At 43.1% G+C, this 23,488-nt stretch overlaps 1 protein-coding gene across 1 annotated transcript in view; it reads left to right on the forward strand.

Annotated features, from left to right (window-relative positions):
• The first annotated feature begins 252 nt into the window (after window positions 1-252).
• The window catches only part of TMEM120B (transmembrane protein 120B), a 267,192-nt gene continuing 243,956 nt past the window's right edge, over window positions 253-23,488 (forward strand). The window contains exon 1 of the mRNA XM_069619587.1: window positions 253-535. Within this exon, the coding sequence (XP_069475688.1) occupies window positions 473-535 (63 nt within the window). The 5' untranslated portion in view covers window positions 253-472. The remainder of the gene's footprint in view (window positions 536-23,488) is intronic.

Consider the following 23,488-nt stretch of genomic DNA (forward strand, 5'->3'; position numbering starts at 1 on the left):
AAGGGCCATTTCAATGTTACAGTAGAAATGCCCATGAGGGGTAGGGCTGAAATTGAAATAACAAAATAATGTGTTTGTTTTCTTAACGTTTATTAACTTGCATAAGCACGGGAAAATGTGATACATGTGTAGTTGTATTATTTTAAAAGTGTATTTTTAGTATTTATACTATGCAAACAATTTACAGCTGCCCGTCCTATGTGCCTGTTGTTGCTAGTTATTTATTTGGTGATAAGATGTGTTGCCAGGCGAATGCTGCTGCTGATAACGGATGCCTTAATCTGCCTTAATGTGGCCGCCTTGCTCCACGTCTGCTCCCCAGCGGGGTTATGAGGCGGCGCGTTTAGTCTTTCTTCCATGTCATTGACACCCTGAGCGCGCGAGCGATGGTGACGCGGACTGCACACTGGAGCAGCTGTTGCGGAGGGCGGGTGGATGAGGCATTGGATGCCTTGCTGCTGCAGTCCCCGCCATGTCCCTGGAAAGATGCCGGGCGGAGTGGGGGGATCTGGAGTGCGAGTTTCAACAGTTGCAGGTAGGGTCCCCGGAGTGTCTGGCTCGGAGATTCTTGCTGGTGCCGGTGTGTCCGCGAGATTGAGCCGCCACTATCTCTAGATCATGCTATTCCTTATTGGGAGTTAGCAGATGCAGTGAACCTTCCATTTAGCTTGTGGTGACCTTGCGTGTCCTGCCTCACACAGCCATAGTGGCCCCAGGTTGGATGTGTCCAGCAGGTGCGTGTAACCTTCCATATAATGTCCCCTCACCCAATGCTTTGCCTGCCTATTATAGCATTCCCCGGGATTTTAATTCGAGTTCCAGTGCAGGAGAATTCTACCTGGAATAAACTATGTAATGGATAGTGTGCTGCAGCCATATGAAGCCCCTGTCCCTATATTGGGCACCTTTTTATTGCCCAGATACCGCTTTTATTTTTCAGCACCCTCCGTCATTGGATAACCAGCGCACTCCAAATGATGTAGGTTTAGGGGTGCCTTCCATGGTGGAGCAGCTTATGCAGAAACACATGGCAACAGATGTCTTTACACAGGTGTGGGAGTTTATACGTTTGGTCCAAAAGATGACATTTGAAAAACCATCTTATGCTTCACGCTTGTGCACTTTCATTAAAGCCATTGGGGCTGCCTTCCAATTGCTAAAGTGTTGACTCTCTTATGAGGAAGAGGGCAGATATATCAGATATATACAACTATCTCTTTATTGCCAATAGATTCAGCATTGGGGGGGGGGGCATGTTAGTGCATGTGGGCATTTTACTTTTGAGAGGTAACTCTTTTATATACAAAGCAGAAAATCTGTTACTTGGTTCCTTATACAATTCCACACTGTTCCACCAATATGCACCACATTTTGCATAGTTACCTGTTGGGACCCTCTGGACATTACTGGCTACGTGTCGATTGAATACCCCACCTCTTTGTCTGGATTTCAGCCCTTTCACACATTAGACAGTTGGCTGAAATCGGCGAAACATCAATGTGGTCGCGGAAGCACCAGACAGAGCTCAGTTTAAGCATCTTCACATGAGGCACATCAATCAAAGACCCCATACCTTGAAAACTATGTTTCAAGGCCCTACGACGCACCATTTCTTATTTGCACAATGCGAGGGTGAGGTGACAGGTGGCGAGAGTGCACATTAAGTCCCAGTATGCTGCAGCACGCCAACTCTCTTCCCCTCCACATCTGTTCCAGGGTATGCGAGCCAGCCACATGCACCCATTCTCAGTGCAGTTCCCTTCAGGGTGCAAAGCACATCAAGCGACGTCTCAGAACAGCGACCTACAGGATCATTGATTTTCAACAATTGATGAGTGTGTTATCCTCTCTGTCTACAGAGCCTGAGCGGAGTACGAGTACTTTTTGCTAGTATGATTTTAAAGGAGGGTATCATCCTCCAAATGAGTCAGCTGAGCTGTGTGTAAATTGTTTGCGTATTATAAATACTAAAAATAAACTTTTAAAATAATTCAACTACAAATGTATCACATTTTCCATATTGACTGGTCTTGTTTTCCCGCACTGAGTGACACTAGAGTTCTCTGCATTAACCCATTAGCCCCTCCCCACTTCCATCTTTGAAGTAATTTTCCTGAACTGGGTAAATCAGTACTGCATTTAACTCTACCCCAGACATGCATGCACAACATCCAGATCTTCTGTTCTAATGAAACGTTCTTAGCCAGGATGACTGGGGGACAGTGCCATTTTAAGGTTTTTTTTGGGCCCTTGGCACAGAAAAATCTCCTCTTCATTCATGTCACAACCCATAGCTTCATATGCAACCCTGGTCTCAACTAATCACAATAAGCATGGGGATCCACTGAAGTCCTCTACACCCATTCATGCATACTAGACTCAGAATAAGAACTAGTGCCATTTCAAGGGTAGCATTAGCAGTCCACGGTCAGGGTACTTGCGTTACAGCATATATGCAGGACACATTTTAGCAACCGATACAGGAGATGCATTAGAAGCAATGAGAGGTGTACATATCTTAGCATAGATGAAGGCTACGGATAAATGTTACCCTCAAAACGCATGTAACTGAACGTATACTGAGATTAGAAGAGGGCACTATAGCCAGTTAGTTGCCCTAAGAACTAAAATGTTTCAGGGCCTGCAACTTTGACCGGGTAGGCGCAATGATATCAAGTGAATCGAGGATTTGAATTGAGTCTGTAATTTCAGCACTGGGCACGTTGGTTGCAGTTGTCGTATAGCAAGGTGCAGTTATTTATGAATGTTTGACTTTCAAGAAATTAAACAATATCGTTCTATAGACCTTAATCTGAATAATACCGTTTTGAAGACCTGAATCGGAAAGTACACATGACAAAGTAACATGGCAATATATTACAAAAAAAATATTTATATATCGTTTTTTAAAATCTCTTTGGCAAAAGGAGCATGATTTTAAATGTTTTTTTTTCCATCATAATTGGAAGAACGTCAAAATCCAGAACTCGAATTGATTTGAGCCTAAAAATCTCATCTGGGCTTTAGTACTGCATCACACATTTATACTTAAAATAAACTTGTACTTAAGGTAACCTGCTGTACAGTCACTTAACTTGATCTTAAGCTAACCTGCTGTAGAGTCATTTTTTCAGGTTTTCCTATTTGTATTCATGATCTGATGGACAGTTATTGAAATGTGAGAAAAGACAAAACGTTTTTTGTCAGGTAAGCAGACCTGACAATAAACTCACCAGAGGCCTGTGACGTTTGGTCGGCCCTCTCCTGTGTAGGCCCCTATTCTAATGTCCAGCATTAGTAGATCGAGTAGGCACTAGGCTAATAAAAGACATCAGCATTTGAAAAAGTGGCACAATACTACAGAGAGGGAGAGAAGATGATCTGTCCAGGATCACAGTATCGTTATTTACTCTTTACCCATCTGGATTATGAGCCTCGACATTTTGATTCCACTGTCTCCAATTTGCATATTGCCATGCTGGGCCCTGCTGCCCAGTTACTACAACCCATGCTTGGAGGGACAGAGCTCTAGATATGCATCACATGGATGTTGTGTTAGCAGCACATACGTTGGTTTGTAAAACAGTAAGTGTTACTGTCACAAACTGTATTAACCTGCAAGAGAGAAAGATTGAGTCGACCTTGGAAGGGTTTGGTACTGCGAATATGAATCTCTGCAAGAAGTTGCTTCACACACTGAGCTTTCTTCTTAAACACTGTGGCACTCCAACGTGACATTATTCATTTCAACTTTGGATAGTGCACTTGCGATCAGTATATTAGTGGATTAAAGGTGAACACACTGCACAAGTTGTGCAAGAAGGCGTGCACGAACGGTATGTAATCCAGTGAACAAAGAACACGTTGCAGGATTAATTGAACAGATCGGAATGCAGTTTTCAACAGGCTTGCTGTTGGCTGGCTCAGAGCCTCCACAGTGCACTATTTAATAACATGATATTTGTTTTGTATTCAAAGTGTACTGATTTCTTTCATCGCAGCCAGGTGGGGGGTGAGCATGTGTCCTGAAAGGACCACTATTTAAGACTTGTGCGATCACCCCCTAAATTAATTGGTGCCCATGTTTCTTTTGGAGTCGGAGACCTCTGTCAACACCTGTTGGAAGTTATTGCGTTTAAATGGCTGGCGGGCAACACGTTCCGCTCAGTAAAACGCCTAATTAAAAAGTGTTCGTTCCTTAATTTAAAGCCGTAGAAGTACGAACACAATTATCCAGAGTAGTAATGTACCCCCAATGGCGGCACAAATTCTCTGGTTACCCTTTTGGCTTAACTTGGTTTCATCAGCAACGTGTATACATGTAGTTAATTCCATTTGCCATTGTGAGATTGACTGCTATCCCTGAATGTATCAACGTGACCTGGAATGTTGCCAGAACAGTGAGGACATGACATTCTTTTGGTAGTATGCAGCTACTTCTGTATGTTGACCCACTAGACGGCATAAATGCCCAGTCAGGTGTGGAGAAATGCATGTGCCACTTTTGGGGTGTACTTAACACCATACTGTGACAGCTCAGAAGCCCTCTCGATCTTAGTAGATGCACATATGTTTTTAACAGGAAGCAACTGAAGGCCCTGTTGTATGAGGCGTTCCTCCCGGTGTGTCGGGAACCCGAAGGTACAAACATCTGCACGTGCCTTCCTGGCATCCTAGTAGAGCCCCAAACCCCTTGATCTTTTGTCACAGGGGGTATACATTTTCAATTGCAAGGTATCAGCCAGACAAGGCCTCTTCTCCAGATGCGCACACACCATTTCTTACTTGCCATGTGTGAATTCTCACTCGCCAATGACTAGCCCACATTTTGTGTGGTTTTAAGAAATTCTCATTTACATTTATACATAACTGGCTGCTTCCTAGCTAGATTTGTGCTGTGTGTTTAATGCACGCACGTACTTGGTGGACAATAGGTGATTACAGGTACCTTGCAAATAGACAGGTGTTCATATTATACATGCTCCTGGAACAGGGCATATACCCTCAAATTACACTGGGTCTAAAATATCTGTGCTTTGTGTGGCGGGCACATGGCTGATGTTGATCTCCTGGTTGTGTTCGTATTTGCATGCATCTATGGGAAGAGTTCATTCTTAGATCATGGCAGGTTCTGATGCCGCAGCAGCCCATCTAGAACCGCTAGATTAATTTAAGGTGAGTTGAGGACGTTTCCTATATGCTTCCCCTGTGCTGCACTTATCTTGAAGGTAAATGACAACAGCCATGTCTGCTAGACCAACTGATTAATGAATGAAAGACTCAATTGGCTTTTTTGCGGCACGTTTTAAGAAAACAGTGAGCTGTGACCCTCCCGCAGGGGTACAGCTGGAGTACAGTCTCTACATGAGACCTTTTTGCAGGCTTGCAATTCTCGTGACTCTTGAATTAACTCAGAGCTAGATATTGCCTATCTACAGAATGTCTTTTTAACCCCCTGATGAAGGCTTGGTGAAACAACACCTTCACATCGAAACCGGTCGGTCCAGTTTGAGTCTTGGAAATGTTACTATATTGGACAACAAGTTAGATTCTTTGCAGGACAGAACAAAAGTAAAGATATTAATTGTGAATCATTGCATTTATTAAAGGAAATATAATATTTTGTAGATATATTTTTGAATCTGTGTATTAGGCTAGATTGTGTTTTTATTTTTTGTTTGTTTTTAAATTTGTATCGCGCTCTCTGTACCTGAAGGCATATGGGCGCAGACATGATGCAGCAAAACATAAAGCATAATTGGTCTGATAGTACTCATCGGGGGTCAACTTAAATGGATCTAACAGAAAAGAAATTCACTTTCTTCTTAAAATCCTCTGTAGATATAGCATTTGAGAGCCGGGGTCAGGGCGTTCCATGCTAATGGGGCTGCTATACTGAAAGCTCCATTGCGCGCTTTGTTGGTGTTCACATTGTGTTCTTTTTAAGAGATTAGTACTGTCAGATCTCAATTAGCTTCCATTAATAAGATGGCATCTGACCCAGAAGACATTTGTGTGTTATAAGTAACAACCTAAAACGCACCCTAGCCTGTATGGGGAGCCAATGTAGGCTTTGTCTTGCCTCCGGAACATGGTCCCTACGTTGAAGTCCTTTGACGACCCTCACTGGCCCCTATCTGGACGACCTGGAGACAGTGAAAGTCTGTTTGGTTAATGCCTACTAAAAGACTACAACAATAATCCAATATGGAGCCAATGATGGCTCTAGCTAGAGTCTGAGTTTTTATCAGCTATCCAAGGGCAAAGATGGCGGAACAACTTAATGAAGTATGAAGAGGAGGAAACTAGACTATTCACCTGAGCCTTCATGTTCAGGTTCTTATCCAAAATAATACATAAGGGCTTCACCTTACTCTTCACCTCAATGGTGCAGTTGTCTATATTAAAATTCTTGTTAATCGGTTCTAGTTTCGCAAGTCTAGTATCCGAGCTAACAATCCTAAGTGCTCTTTTGGTACTATTAGTGCCAGGCCGTTCGACACCATCCAATTATGAATCTTTTGGTATACTTTGTTGTTTATTTCATCATCACAATGTGAGCCTGAGATAGGAATTGTCATCAGCGTGGTTGGCAAATGCAATCCCTTCTTGTTTTAACATAAAAAAGAAAGGGATCATGAAAATATTATAAAAGCACAGGGAGACGCAAGCTCCTTGCAGAACCCCATACAGCAAGGAAGTTGGTTTTTGCCTCTACAGATTCACTCGCCACTCTCACCTGTCTGCCGCTCAGAAATGAAATGATCCATTGAGTAGCCTGAGCTGAAAAGTTGGCGATTTCCCTTGACCTGGTGGACAGAATTGAATGGTCCACCAAGTCCAAGGCTGGCGGATCATAGTTGTGCTTTTACCTGCATTAAAGTGAAATTTTCGAGATGAATTGATGATTATTTTGGAATCTTATGACTTTGTATCAATTTGGATAAATATTTTTGATACCTTTATAACATTATGTCCCCTGGTACCTGTGTATGAACGTTCAGTCTTGGAAATCCTTCAGATGGGATCCATGACGCTTTTACAGATGTGTAAAAAAAAAAAAAAAAAAAAAAATCTGTGCTTCTGGTAGCATGCAAACCCTGGTGTGAGTGCCCCACTTGCTGCTCCTAGTTTGCCTGCCAATATAGATTGAGACATATACTTTCTTTTTCTTGATGGGTATTTATTTATAGTGCGCTGGAACCCGTGGGGATCGGGGCGCAAGGAAAATGGAAAAGGGCTACAAGAGGCCAAAGAAAGAGAAAAAAACAGACGAGGGACTAAGAAAATTACTTTTAACAGGGCGGTTTTCAATCGCTTTCTAAAGGTCGATAAGTTGCCGTCAGCACGCAGGTCCTTGGGGAGCTTATTCCAGGCCAAAGCTCCCTGTACCGGAAATGATCTACCATTTCCTCTGGCCCGCTTGCTCCGTGGGCAGACCAGACACATTGCATCACTAGACCGGCTAGTTCTAGCAAGATCTTGTACGATAATGGAGTCCTGTAGGTACAAAGGTGCTTGTCCATAAAGACATTTGTGTACAATTGTGTTAACTTTGAAACACATTCTAGCCTCCACTGAAAGCCAGTGTACATTTCTCCTCTGGGCAGAGAGGGGCTCATGTCTAGGTATACTTTTTACAATACGCACTGCATTATTTTGCGGAGTCTGCTGTTTCCCCACAGCCCTTGCTAGCACCAGCTGGCAGTGCACTACAATAATCAATCCTAGGCATAACCTGACTTCGGACCAGCATGGTGCAATTTGCTTCCGAGAGATACTAATCGCTGTAATCTCAGATGATATTGAGGCTTGCTTATAACATTAATGTCTGCATTGAAACTCAAGTGTTAAAAGACAACCTAGAGTGTCTTAACCTTAGAAACTGCTTTGATGAAGTAATTGTCTTTGAGGCCAGAGTACTGTCCATCGAGCTTGGAGCATGCTTGAGATGAGCCAAAAATCTAACTGTTTGGCTGCATTAAGATACATCCTGTTTGTCGCCATCCAATGTTCAATTGAATCGTAGATTAACAAGATCCTCTCAGCATCTTTTTTGTAATGTCAACTTAATTCAATGATGAGCTGCGTGCCATCGGCATAGTTGGTAAAACGCACTCCTAATTTGTCCAACAGATCACACAGCAGGCGGCAATATACATTAAATAAAGCCAGAGAAAGGCATGCGCCCTGAGGCACACCGCATTCCAACAGCTTCGACTTAGAGTAAGCATCACCCCAAATAAATTTAGCCATCCTGTTGAGAAAGGATGTGATCCAAGTAGTTGCCTGTCTGGAGCAAGGTCCTATACTTGTCAGCCTGTTAAGGAGCTTTTTGTGATGCTCAAGGCCTAAGGCTGCTGATAGATATAACATCAGCAGCCTCTGACGTGCTTTTGTACTAAATTCTGAGCTTTTCTGTTTGCAGATCCAACCGGGCACTTTCCGTGCCGTGGAAGGACCTGAAGCTAGATTGCCTAAGATGTAGGGCTTTGGATTTATCCAGATGTTCCTGTAGCTGTATCAAAGCTAATTTATCAATTATTTTAAGCAAGAAAGGCACATTGGTGATAGGCCTAAAGTTAGAGTATACTTTGTGATCCAACCCAGGTTTCTTTATCATGGGAGTAACTGACACATTTTTTAATAGGCCTGGTACTTTACTCACCCTAAAAGTAGCATTAGCGAAGTGAACAAGAAAAGGAAGAAAAAGTACACTATTTTCCAAGATAATTTTGGATGGGAGCACCTCGCCAGCGCATGTAGCGCGTCACCTTTTTTAAAACAACTTCAGCCATTAGCTCTTTAGAGATGAGTTTCCTCAGTGACCAAGGGCAGAGCTACGTGAGCAATGTTGCTCATAATATGAGCATGAGCTGCTGTAATCTTTAATCTTCTCTGCAAAGGCCTTCTGGACTGCTTCAGTATTCAGCTAGTGTAGTAGATTTAGTGTATCTGCACTTTAGGCTTCTCCAAGTCCCCAGGAATCTCAGATTTTCTGTCATTTTCAGATTTGATTGTCAAAACAATGTATCTTAGCCAATAAGATCTCCTTACGATACAATTTTTCCAGGGCCTTCCTTGTTTTCCTGTGACAGATCTTTCTCTTAGTCTTTCTTTCGGCTCTTCTTTTCGTTTTTCTTGAGAGCAGGAGTATACCACCTCAGACTATTCGTCTTTTCTCTAAGAATCTTAGACTTGAGGGGCGCCACTCAATCCAACAAACTAGTTTGCGCATTCTCCCATTTCAATAGCAAACGGTGCGGAGGGTTGCAAGTAGAGTCCATAAGGCCATTAGGGCAATGTTCCAAATCCCTGTGGTGAATCGTATTATAATTTCTGCTGGTAACTTTCTTCAGGACATTCTTTTCATAAGCTGTGAAGATGGCAAGTGTGAAATTGAACATCACAAAAGAGTGATCGGACCAAATGCAAGATCTGATGTCCAGTGGGCTTAGCGCCAAGTTCTTTGCGGCAACCCAATCCTTAACACCTTGCCCATATTGTGGGTCGGTTCCTTGCTACAGACAATGAAATCGTTATTCTTGAAAAGTTGTTCAATCTAGATGGCTTCAGGTTCCTGGGGGTTTCCAAACCCTCTGTTAAAATCCCCAGCACAATATTGGAGCTGTTAAGTTTATTCAGAGATTATAAAATATCTGCAATTTCCTCCTAGAAGAATGGCTTATCACTTGGCTGGCAATAAATAAGATTGATGCTCATGCAATTATTAGGGGTGGGTTTTAACTGAACAATTTCACAACCTTTACAGGTAATACAGAAGTTAAGGTCTTTTCTAGCCAAGAACCGTTGTTCGAGGCAAACTATATACATCCTTGCATTTTACCCATAACGGTTAAAAGGTCTCTTTAAAATGTGCATAAATGGTTCTGTTGAGACTTTTCCAAAGACCTAGAGTTAATGTCACATTGGTAAGCTACGAGTTGGTTTGGGTAGTTAAAAGTAGATCCTCGTAACTGTTGTCCAGCTAACGAGGCTCTTACAAGCTCCAAGCAGTAGCTAAATATCCCCAAGCTCCTGGCAATTCAAAAACATGGCTGTTTCACTTTAGTCCTTTAATTATATCTGTACCTCTACACAGGGAGTCGTTTCACAATATTTGTTTACTTAGTGGTCAATTGTCGCCAATCAAATAGGGTCTTCCCAAATACTCAGAGCACATTTCTTCATGGATCAGAAATACTGGTGCCGACTTTCTGCCTTTTTGTAGAATTGAATATCGGTGATCCATGTCTTGCTATCTCGGTAGCCTAAATATGCCCTGCAAACATTAAAACGGCCTTTGCCACCTCTATCATTTGTACTTTTGCTACTGTAAATGTGGAAACCATGCTAATGTGTCAGGAATTCGAACCCCCAAATACATAAACTCTTTTACTTGTTCTGCATTTTGATTGGTGAGAAATTTGTTTTGCGTTAATTTTCCTTAAAATCATGACTTTAACATTAATAGACTAGACTTTACAGGAAGGTGTCCTTTGGGAATCCATGAGGTGGATATACAAATAGCTTAACATGGTGCTAACCCATAAAGCTTTCCGATGCCTAATGACCGACGCTACAATTCTCCCACTCCTAGGCAGTCATTTCATCAGCTTTGCAAGGTTGACGGGCCCAGTTGACCCAGCAGGAAGTTGAATTTGTGATTTTTAGGTAATATGCAGCAGGTGCAGTATTCCACTGGGCTACATTCCCAGCTACTTGGCCTATCTTAGGGGCCCAGTGCTTACTGACCTGGACACGCTGAGTTTTCACAGCACCCATTGATCCTTTAGTGATCGTTCTGTGCCAAATTCAGTAAGGATTTCTTCAGCCTTGTTTCATTTAAATGCCAACCTCTAATAGAGAGCTATGCAAACGTTTTGAGGCCACTAGTTACTTTGCTTGTTTGTGATCCTTGAAACGGCTGTGTTTTGATAAACACTTTAAAGAAAGGCCACTTATCACTTGACCACTTTCATGCAAAGTTGAATAACCACTTCCTCCCACACTCTTATCGGTACTATTAAGGTGGCCAACCTGACTGCCAATGCTGAATCCACTCATAACTTTCCATCATCACATAAATAGACCCCCAGAGTCGCTGGAATCTCAGGGGTGAAGGCTACCACTCCACGCATAGACTCCTCTACCACCACCACAAGGACTCACTGCCGGCGGTGCTCTAGATAAGATTTTGATGTCCTGATCTTTAAGAAGGGGGATGGAACTAAACCTTCCCCCTTTAGGCCCATTGCTCTTTTGGATATACTTAGCAAACTGTTTGCCTCCCTTTTGAGGCACGAGTTGCATGAATGGGCTATGAGGAGTGGGAGGTCGTATACGTGGCAGTCAGGCTTTGTAAAAGGCACCGGCACATCCTTGAATGGATTCCTTCTTGGTCTATTCAAAGCTGAAGCAGTGCCTAAAAATAAACAGATTCATGTTGCGTTCATAGATTATTCTATGGGGTTAGTATAGATCGCAACCTTCTGTGGTCTAAGCTGTATACATGAAGCTGCCCCATGGTGTTACTCAACATAATGGCTCTTTGTTCAGAAACCCGGGTGCGGATTAGGTTAAATAATCGGGGGTTACTTTCTGCACCTCTACAAATAGAGGTTTGAAACAAGGATGTGTACTCGCCCCTCTTCTTTTCAATCTTTTTATTTCAGACATTGGCGAGGCCTTGAAATTGTCTGCCTCCTATCCCACAAAAATAGGTGCCGAGGTGATCCAGTGGATTCTGTATGCCAATTATCTCACCCTCTTTGATTACACACCAATTGGGTATCAACGCCAGCTGAGGGATTTGGGTTGTTTGACCGAAGTGAAATGATTTGTGGCGGAATTCACCCTAGTAAATTTCACGCAAATCACTTTGCACTTCTGCCAAACAAACCAAAATGTGCCTTACACCACCCCCACCCCCTACTTACCTGCTTGCTCGCTGCTGCTTCCCCTGCAGCATCAGATCCGTACCTCTTACACACGTGGAATCTTGATTCCGCAGGGTCCCATTTTTCTTTTTTTGTTTTTTTGCGGTCCCCCACCTCCAATGTTGAGGAAGCGCATCCTTCCCCCACCCCTCCAGCCCAAAAATACTGAACATGGGGAGCGGGGAACCTCTACTTGGCACTCCTTAAGGGCTCTGAGATCCTGTACTTAATAAATGGCGTGAGGATTGTTTGGGTGTCTTGATGGATATTGGACCTTCTGAGCAGTTGATGGTGGCAAATCCCATGAAGCTAAAGGACATATCCTATATATAATAAAAGGCCAGATTTATGTTGTCCGATGCAGTCCATATGCCATAGAGACTGCCCACTTAACCTGTTGTCACCGGTAGAGGGAGAGCTGTTGTCTTCTGATGTATAGTGTTCCTACTGTGTGATTTGAAATCCTACTGTATAAGATTACACAAAGATACACCACATAAGCCTTCCTTTACGCACCTTGGCATGTGTACACACACAGGCTTTCACACTATTATAGAAATGATTGGATAAAGGCTAATGATGAGCTAGGGAAATGAAAATGTACACAATTGATTGGTCAGACTAAAGCACCGAATACTTCTGCACTATTTATGTAGATTCCCAATACCCGTTGGCGATCAAAATGTATGAGACTTCGTCTAAATTTATATCAGACTAACAAGGTGCTAGGAGCCAAGGAATGTGGGACAAGCGTATATGCCGATTCTGTGATTAGTCACGGGGAAACGCCAAGTCATCTGAATTTACAATGCAAAGCTTTTAAGGATGTGTGGACGCTGCTCTTCGGCCCATTACTAAAGGATTTCAACATTTTATGGTTGGAAGAAGTCTGGGGAAAAAGTATTGTTTGGATGCCCAACTTTGTTTGCCTTGGTAGCCCTGCGCATGGTGATGCAGGACCTGGAAAAGTTTTGCCCCCCAATACATTTGTGGGAGCACATTATTTTGTATGGGGAAATTGTCCCTTGTTAAATGTTTTTTTAGGGATGTTTTACAGAGATCTAGCTTGAATAATTATCCATGATTCATTTTAGATGTGTTATTTAACCATGTTATAGCTTTCTTTTGGATTATTTATTGATTTGTGTTTTGATTTAGTGTGTGGTATTTGTATTGCTGTGCATACATTGTAAAAGGTTTTCTTGAACTAATACACTTTAAAACCTTTTTATTGATGTGGGAGTATTTTGGTGAATAAAAGAAAAGTTCCATTCCCAATGGGGTTTTTATGTGCGCATGGAACTGTAGCACAGCCGTGGTTTTTATAATTATTTCTTTGTATCTAGTGTTTGATGCACATCAAACAGTACATGTTAACCGCTTCAGAACAGGCAGTAATATTTTCTTCATGTGCTTCTACATCTACTACTGGTCCAAACCTGTCCGTGGAGCTGTGTGAGTGAAAGCGGGGGACAGGCGTGTTTGCTATTTTTTTTGCTAGGAGTAATGTATTTGCCTATTTTGGGGGAGTGAAAGAGGCTGACATGCGCTGTATCTGTAGGGCTGACTGCGGCTAAAACAAATCCTAAATATCATTTCACAGTAGATGCTTACCTAGTGTCATTGCCTCTAAGAGATAAGGGCACCGAGATACTTTAGTAAACAAATATTTGAAGCAAAGTAGTCCAGAAGAACAGCACTGCGTGACATGCATGTTGGTTTTTCTGGCCTTGCTTTGATGATAACCTTCTCTTTTTGGAAACGACACATCGTCCGCTCAAGGAAAATTTTACACATATTGGATTAGAAATCGCTTGGATATAAATTCAACAAAAACTTAATACTATGACGGGACCTATTCTACACTGGGAAAAATGATTGCATACAGTTGGGCCCTGTATGTCCTTACAGAACGTCACACAAGGCGTGTGGTACATTGATCCAAAGTCCTATGCAGCATGACTGGTGACTTGGAAGACACTACCACCAAACATGAACGCAGTAGTCTCTTATTAGGTATGTAACTGCTGAAGGAAACGTGCAGGCACAATACAACTTTTTTGCTGCCCTTCATAAGGGAGTTCATCAAGAGAGGAAACGGACCTTTGTACTTCACCTTCACCTTCAGTGACCCCTCCACTTGTGCTCCTGGGTCTCCTAATCCAGTGTACAGGAATTGGTAGCAGAGAACCAATTTGCAACAGCATTCCTCAAGAAATGGACACACCACTTCGGGGTCAGAAAATTCCTCTAATGTATCGACTATCACCTTCCAGGTGCTACGTGGATTGGCATTTTTCTCTACTCCTACATGGCTGACCTGGCCAACATTATTCTCATAACGTTGACTGTCACATTTACTGTATGTCAACTATACCTACACAGAGCTTCAATATGGAACTGGGCACTGACAATAGAACATGCCTTTCTGGGTCTTTGCAGGGTTTGATGAAGCAAAGCAAGCAATAGTAGCCCATCTTGAATGTCGATCTTGCTTTTGGGGCACATCGGTCTGCATAGGATTCCCCTACATTTAGCCTCCTTCCTTGGCCATCCTCTTAACCCTTGCTTATCTCTGTGGTACAGAACCTAGGTATCTTTCAAATATGTTTAGATCTTTGCATTACTATGCTCTTCTGACTTCTTTCAACCATTTTGTAATCAACTAAGCAAGTAAAAACTGGACCCATATTTTGCACAGACTGCAAACAACGTGTGCAGGGTCCTCAAGGGTCACTTGTGAGGGGTCAGAAATGTGAGGCAGACAACTTTTAAGATTTCTCAAAATATGCCTTTTTATGAAATCGGACGTTTCAATAAACTCCTCACTATCCCTACCTTGATGAGGATTTCCCTGTCTAACGTAAGCTAAAGAAAAAACTATAACAGAAAATACACAATTCACATCAACAGATGCATTGGTAATAGATTCACAGTCTCTGTATAACCCTCTGTGAACTCCCCTTCCCCAGGTTTTAAGTTTGAATCAGTTCCGATATTCAACACAAAGAAACCAGTTCCACTTTAGTTCTCTGCACCTTCAGCTTGTCAAAAGAAAATTCTATCAATCGAATGTTCAACAAAAGAATGATTTCTCTTCCATTATTGATTTTCAATTCATCAAATAGTAGCAATGATCTTCTTGGTCAGGATGATTTGTTGCAATTTATAAATGTCAAAGAAACGGAACTTCTGAATATCAGCTCTTCTTAATTCTCCTTTCAACATCACGAATCACAATTGGTACCTTGTCAGGATAGCTTCAGAGCACTTCACTTCCACTTGGGTTACTTTCATACCAGGCCATCTACTACAAATATTCACCATGCGGGTCTAATCGCTTGCCCGATAACAAAATCAACCATGCTTCTGAAATTCTGAATCTACTGACAACCAAATGTTTTCCCACAGCTTCAGCAGTTTGCAATTCTGTGACTTTCAACAACTTTTCAGAAAAGACAGGATTCCTATTCATGTAAGCAAGGCATTCGTCTTCCGAACATTCACCTTCCAGAAGGGCAGCCTCTTTGCCACTTTTGTCTTTCTGCAACACCAGTAACCAAAATACTCTGAAGGATGTAATTCTAACTTTCCTCCTTTTTGGCTTTGGCAATGTTGGTTTTTTTACTGCCTTCAATTTCATACAACATTCACAATTAACACGCTTCACCCCTTTTAAGACATTGCATTTGCCCCTTCTTTTCCTGTTGGCCCCATTAGCTCAGTGGCATGCCTTGTTGGTCTCTTTTGGCTCTAGACAATGCTTGCACCACGCTTGGCTTTGGGCAGTGCTTGCACCACGCTTGGCTTTGGGCAGTGCATGTTTGTTCCCTGCAACTCACAAATTTAAAGTTCAGTCACTAAGTTCAAAGCTGCAATGTTTTTCTGCTGCTTTAAAAATGATCCTCCAATTAGTCTTCACTTTAGAATCACTACTTTCAAATCACTTTTAGGCACATGGGATTTAGTATTTCAGCTGTTTTCTTCAGTTTCTTATTCAGTTAGTACTTTTCAGGCAGTTTCGCTCGTACGCGAGTTCTACTTCTACATTCATTGTCTGACAATCAACAGTCCGGTTACCAGCAATTTCACTCGTACGCAAGTGATTCACCTTTTGATACTGTTGCCTGCCTTTGCTCGCGCAATGGATTAGAACGCTCGGTAACACTTACCGGCTTCTGTCTTGAATCCCTTTGCATGCTGCAGGACGTCCGCTGCTTTTGCTCCCTTCGAACAGACACACTTCCATGTTGAAGTTGCCTTCGTTCCCGCCACGTAGTTATGGAGCTCAACTTGCTCCTGAGACTGTCGGCTGTACACCAGCTCCTAGCCATGGTCTCCTGCACACTTCCTGCTGCAGAACCTCTGCATTTCAGATTTAGTGGGAAATTACCCTTTCAGGAGTAGCAGCTGGTATCTTCTCTCTACAGTGGTCCCAGCGCCCTCTTTCCTCCACCTTTAGCGCGGACTGCCATCAACATGCTCTCCTTCTATTGCTGTTAATGCTCCATGTAATGGCGTGCAACTGAGGGGGGCATTTTAAACTGGTCTCCCTCCAGTGTGTGCCATTAGCATTAACAAGCTGACCACTTCTGCTACATTGCTCTTGTGCCCTCTTTCATGCCCCGGTACCTAGGGAATTAGGGGACTTCAAGTACCCAACAACAAACTTAGGTTTCCTATTCAGCTTTTAAACTTGGGTTCATTTCTTCTAGGTATTTCTAAGGGAATATCGGAAGCGCTTACTTGAAAAAAGGAAGGCAGTTCATTTAAGACATTAACAGATTTCCTTTCACTGTACCTCTGGGAGTTAGGGTGATTTCTAATTTTATAAGTCTCAGACAGACTTTCCTTTTTTTTTAAGATGTTTAGGGATTTTACATTGGTTTTATCCACACTAGAATGTTCAATCTGGGGATAAGACAAATTACGACAATAAGTATTTACATGTCTTGTTACTTGTAAAAGGTTCTTCCCCTTTAAAGACAAAAACTTTGTCTCATCCCACGGGATCTCCTCACCACCCTGAGCCTTCTCCTCCCAGGTGATCCTCCCGCAGAGCACCAACCCCAAGGCCAGGATCGGAAGCATCTGCCTTTCCCTGGCCACCTGGGAGGAAGCTTTAGGCATGGAGCTAGTGAGGGATCTGCAGTATTCAACACACACCCCACTCGCTGTTTCTCTTCAACATGGATGTGGCTCCACATGCTAAAATCATTCCCTGCAACGCTTATGCAGATGATGTGCAGCTGCGCATCACAATTTAAATTCATTAAAGTTGCTTACACCAACTTGGAAGCAGTCTCTAGCACATTAGAACATGTATTTATCAAAGGTGGCCCTGTCTCAATGGAGCAAAAACAGAAGCTTTGTTGGTAGGAAATGTGTTAATAGAATCCTTTTCGTGGACCCACCCCTTATCTCTCACAAGCTACAAAACATGGACCCTCTCTTCACCGCAAGCTGTAACTTATTCCCAAGCCTGTGTATAACACCTTTCTGTGAGTTTTGAAGGACCATCCCACCCTGACACTTGCCCAACACATCCTCTTTATGCCAGTAGCAGTTATTTCATGCATTACAGTAAGTGTACCAATGTCTCCCTCTATAGTCTTATTTCAAACAAATAGGATCAGAAACTTTGCAGATTGTTGCATCTAAGGTAATGATCAAATACTACTTTGCTTTTCTGTGAAACGGTTGGATATATACAAAAAACAGTTTCTCTTTTTTTCGACCAATCCCTCCATGGTTGTGCACCAAATTGCTTGCAAAAATCTGTTGGCACCTTACTAACTGGCAAGGCACCTGAAATGGCCTACCCAAAACAAGCTGTCTCTGACCAGAAAGATCCAAGAACTTTGGCGACATATTTTGTATGCCAGGTCTTCAGGTGCTCTGGAGGTTGTTAAAGAGTTGGGGGGGGGGGGGAGGGGTGGTGGTTGGTGAGCCAGTTGGGTTTGTGTGGAAATGGAGAGGGGGGGGCAAGATAGCTTTGCTGCTGTGTTATGGATCTCTTTCCCGCTTCCCTTCAGGCAAGGTTTTGATCCTAACCCATCCTGCCAATCAACTGCCGCTTGGCAGTTTGAACTGCCCACCAACACCCCCGATCCCACCCTCCATTCTCTGGTCCTACTTGGAGCACCCTCATGCAGTCAGTCGACTTCCTGTACTTGCTATGGAGTTAACCATAGAGAAAGTGACCAGCTATGTAGAGGAACTTGGATCCATGAAGGCACCTAGACCCGACTGTGTCCCGGGTGATCCTTTTAAAACCAATGGAATTCTTTTCGTATTATTTCGTCAGATTTATCAAGAAACCTCCAAATGTCCTGCTATTGTGTCAGTTCTTAAAAGGGTCTGCTCTAGCCCCACTTGTTACAGGCAGATATGATTTAACGCTAGCCATACAGAAAAGGGGTGTATCAGCCACATTTACTCGCTAAAAATAGGCAAATGCATGCAAAAATATTCCCTATATGATATGGGAAACGGGCACTTTGTAGCTTGTCTACAGCCCCCCCCCATTTCATTCAGAGAACTCTGGACCAGTAGAACATATAGTGCCACAGGAAGAAACTACATTTTTACTGCGTTCACTGAAAAGGTAAACCTTTATCTTAATGTACATGAATAAATGGGTGCAAATAAATATATATTACGAAACCTTTCTGGTTCACAGTTAAAACATTTTACTCGCTTCTCAAATAATTCCGTTAGTAATAGGACTTACTTTTTTACTCCCTAAAAATCATTTTACTCCCAATTTAGTGCTATTGTGTTAAGATTATTAGTACAGTTTTGTATTGTAAATTGAACAAGTGGTTGATTTGGAAAAAAGACATCCTGATCTCCAGCAAGGATTCCCCCAGACCATGTAGGTACAACAGAGCAATATTTAAACTTGCCAATTTTCATTGAAATATAAGCGATCCTCTATCTGGCTATTATGACTCTCGGCAGCTTTTAGCCGTACATTGCAATGGAATGTCCTAATAGATATGGGGACCTCATGGGTATTTATTTCAACAATATGCTGACTCTGCTGCCTTTGTTACCTTTGGCCAAAATGGGCAAGGAAAATCAACATTTTCATTGGTGTTAGTCCGGAATGTGGTGTTGCAACTCCTTTTTTATTTAATTTCTTTAATCTGGATTTTTATCAATTAGATCTGATATACCACAGGCAGTGGTCGAAGTGTACGAAAAGTAGTGGAGTTATGTTCCCTGCTGGCCTACCCCCGCTCCCCACAAACCCCATCGCCACACCCCCTCCAACACATAATCTAAACCCCCAAACACACACATCTGCTCTCTGTGGGAATGTTCAGTGCCGTGCACTGAAGTGCAAGCTTCAACTTCTTCCTACACTTTTATTTTAAAACAAAACCATTCCAGAACGGTTTATTTTAAAAATAAAAGTATAGGAACAGTAAACCTTAAAAATAAAAAAAGTATATGAGCACCGCTCCCGCCCACTTCGACCTCTGACCACAGGCTGTAAACAGGTTGATCCCTTGTTTACATAGACGTCATTGTGTTGATTGCGTGTACTTCATGCACGCTCCAACACCTAGTGACTGCTTATTTTGACTTTAAAGTGAGATGCAGGTGAATATTGCAAAATCTAAAAACATGCTTTATCCACATGGCCAGAAAGAAATCGAAAGGTTCTGATGTAGATGGCCATCAGCCTGAAACGGTACCAGTTTTCTTTAATTGGGGTAAAATGTTCATGCTCGAACACATGGCCTCTATATATAGGTATGTTACATGTATGAATCTGGTTAATATGGGCATATTGCGCTTTGCTTTTACATTTGGTGGAGGTGTGGTCATTCCTGCCATTAAGTTGTTTGGAGCCAAAACGTGTGGAATTTGTGACTTTCTCTCAGCCCTCCTCTCTCTCCTTCACCAACCCCCCCCCTACCTTTTTCTTGTCGAGTACTCCCCCCCCCCCCCCCCCCCCCCCTGTTGAATGCGCACCCATCTTCTGCAGTGCCAACCCATCTTGGCTTTGATCTACCCTTTTCCTCCCGAGATGATCAAAGACCACTTTCCCTTCTCTCTATAAGCTCTTTAAACTTTCTTCCCGCTGGATTCTTCCTTTCCTCCTTCATAAACTTCAGCTGTTTTACCCCTATGGAAGAAACCTTCTGCTGACCGAAACGTCTCGGCGAACTGTCGCCAAGTTTCTAATTACCTTGAGGATAATGGCCTTGGAGATCCATTTCAATTTGGCTTCTGCAGTAAACCCGCCACGAGACTGCAGTCCTGCATGTTTCCAACTTTCTTTCTGCTGCTCTCACCACTCCAAACTCTCTTCTATACCAATCCTTTTGGACCTCTCTGCAGATTTTGACATTGTTGACCATTCCTCTTCCCTTCTCAATCTCCGGTATCTTGCGTTATGCAAATCTCTTCTCGCCTGGATAGCTTCCTACTTGGAAGATCTACCCTTTTAAAATCTCCTGGAACTCCAATCTTCTGAACCCACCCCTCTTCCCTGTTGGCGTCCCCCCAAGATTCAATCCTTGGACCCCTGCTCTTCACCCTCTACATCTTCCCTTGGAAGACTTCTCATTCTTTGGCATTCACTAGCGCCTTTTTGCTGATGACCTTCAAATATTTTTCTCCTTTCCTGTCTTCATCCCAGCCATTTCGGGAAAAAGGTTGCCAACTGTCTCGCTGAAATTAATCACTGAATGGCTCTCCTCTGCCTCATACTGAACTCTTAAAAATTAGTAGTCCTCCTAGCTTTCAATGCCATCACTACCTTACACCCTATCCTGTCTCCTCCCCGCTGGACCACCTTGCTACCTTGCCCTAGGCTCGCAATCTTGGGGTCCCTTTTGTGACCTCTGACAGCAACAATTCATCACTACTACTATCTCTGCTGCTTGTATTTGCCTCAACATTCAGAAACTGTTTTTTTTCACTTACAACTCTATGAAAACTCGAATCTCTGCCCTCGTGCTCAGAAAGCATAGTTCTTCCTCCCTCTAGACAAAGTCCTCAACTTTGTTGCCCACACTCCCTACAGCCTACTCAGATTCTCTCACTTCTACTTACCTACCTACAATATGCTGATGTGCTCTCGATGCACAACTGCTCCCTTATTAAGTTCCTTCTCCTAGTCTACAAAGCTATCAATGGTCTTGCTCCTCTGTACTGAGCATCGCTCTGTACTCGCCATCCCGTTTTCCTGCAATCGACCTCCCTCTCCCTTGCCTTCCTGTGCATCCTCTTGCTTCCGCCCTTTCCCTCTGCTCGCCCCGCTCCACTGGAACCCGCAGTGCATCACACTCCAAGCTAGCCCAAATGTGGATCGCTTCAAAGCTAAGCTTCTCTTGCTAAAGAGCAAACCTCTGCTATGCTCTTCCTCCAACATCCATACATGATCCCACCATAAGCTGCAGTGACACTGTAATAATGTCATTTTGTATATTTATTTGCCAGTACGCTTTATTTTGAAACACTTGTCATCTTAGGTTAATGTTACCCTTTGTAAGTCCCTTGTTTTCTTGTATATCAACATCAAGGGCAAAATCAGTACTTCATCTGGATGAGGATCTCTGTGGGCAAACGTAGAGACTCTGCCCATTTCCACAGTTCAGATATAATAACACTTTTTTTGTTCTTCTGTTATGTTCCTGGTCCGTGTGCTACTATTCTACACCTCACAAACTGGCTCACCACTGACTTGTCTCATCTTTGTGCTATTGTGATAATGACCCTCCCATCTATAAATGCTGGGAGTCATTTCTGATCGAAATTTTACATCCCTAATCTTCAGATAAAGCACCCACCAAAAAATGCCTGGGGTGTGATCTGCTTCACCAACATCGACTTTGCGAAATCTAAGCGTTCTTACAATCCCTTTTAGGGTTTTGTAGCTGCATAGTTATGGAACTGTTACAACGAAGCCCAACATACTTGTGTATGAAAGGTCTTTAGATGTTTACAGGCATGTTTAATGTTTTTATCAACGTATTTGTATTATGCTTCTTTTGTGTCTGTTTTTTTAAAGGGCTTTCATTGGATGAATGATTATAATTATTTTATAATGGACTTAATATCAACGAGTGGTTTCTAAGCACGGGATCGAACCTTTGTTGCACTGCTTTGTCTTGCTTCCAAGACAAACGCGTACCCCTGATCTATCCTTGCTCCAGATTGAGTTAATTGCGCATATTCCAAAAACCTATAAATGGTTGAATGCATCTGTCGGGCTCTCATGGCCACCATCTCTGAACCGATTAGCCAGTCAATTACAACTGCTTCAGAGGGAGATCAATGTAGTCTCAATGGTCTACCATCTGGACCTTGCTTCCTCTTAACCTTAAGCTTGAAGACTGACAGCAAGCCTGCTGAGGGCTAAACGCATACTAGATTGCTGCTGCTGCTCCATCTTACGTCCTGGGGGTGCCCTAGCCTTACGAGGGCGCTGGCACCCTGCAGAACTGGACTGTGTGAAGTGTTGCCCCCCCCAACACCCAAGCCCTACTAAAATGTATTGCCCATAAGCGCACAGTTTGTAAGAATGGAAAGAAATCTCTGATCCAATACGTTGGGAGCGTTCCGTGTAACCATTGTTGGCCATGTGGTAGAAGGTTGAGGATTCCAATTTCTTGGTAACCTCAACTGTGTATTTAATACATAGCACTGTCTGCAGGGAGCGCTGTAGTGACATGTTGGGTTATCTCCTTCTTGCAGCTGCCCTGATAGCAGCCCTTCTTTGACACACACATACTAGCATCTTTTTCTTTGTGGGTTTGGACCGCCAATAGTGCTCTTTTCAGCGCTTCGTATTGGCCCTCTTGTGCACAGCGTTGCAGATTCGCCTTTGAATGAAGGAAGCCTTGCACCAGGTCGGATCTGGAGAAGGATCATATCACCGAGTAGGTTTCAGATGGGGTGTTGGGGCACAACGTATATTTGGTGTTGAGAAGCAGGTGGTGCCAGAAGGTTGGACCGTGCGTTTGTTTAGTTATGCGAAGGGGCAGGGCACTAGGTATCAGGCCTGACGCATGCATCTTTCCAGTTTGCAGGTTTGTGGGGAGGCCGTGCCGTTGATTAGGCTTTGAGATTGAAGGGTGTTGCACCTGTTAGGTTTTGGCCCTCGAGACCAAGCATTGTATCTACTGGAAGGCAGGGGAAGGATGCAGGTATGTCTTGAATGATTAATGAATAGACTTTTGTAACCTGGTGCCTTGTGTGTGCCATGGATTCTCAGCGCTATGTACAGGGTATCTTTCTTTGGCCATATGAAGGCGCTGGCAGGCATTCTGCCCTCCACCTCACGCCTTTGTGCGCTGATGCTTAGCCTGCTGCATCGTGCCTCTATAGGTACTGAATTACAATATGCTCGTTTCGCATGGCACAATTCCTATTTTACTTAGTGTTGCAGACCCAATAACATCCTACAACACTGCAGAAGTGAGATCTCGGCTGCCTTATCTGTTTTTATTGTATTGTGCGCCTCAAACTCTACCTGCTAGCGGTGGAAGGGGCCCTGCTCTCCAAACGAATCTCCCGGCATACTCTTC

The sequence above is a fragment of the Ambystoma mexicanum genome, chromosome 10 (assembly GCF_040938575.1).
Source record: "Ambystoma mexicanum isolate Mex_15411 chromosome 10, UKY_AmexF1_1, whole genome shotgun sequence".
Taxonomy (NCBI): domain Eukaryota; kingdom Metazoa; phylum Chordata; class Amphibia; order Caudata; family Ambystomatidae; genus Ambystoma; species Ambystoma mexicanum.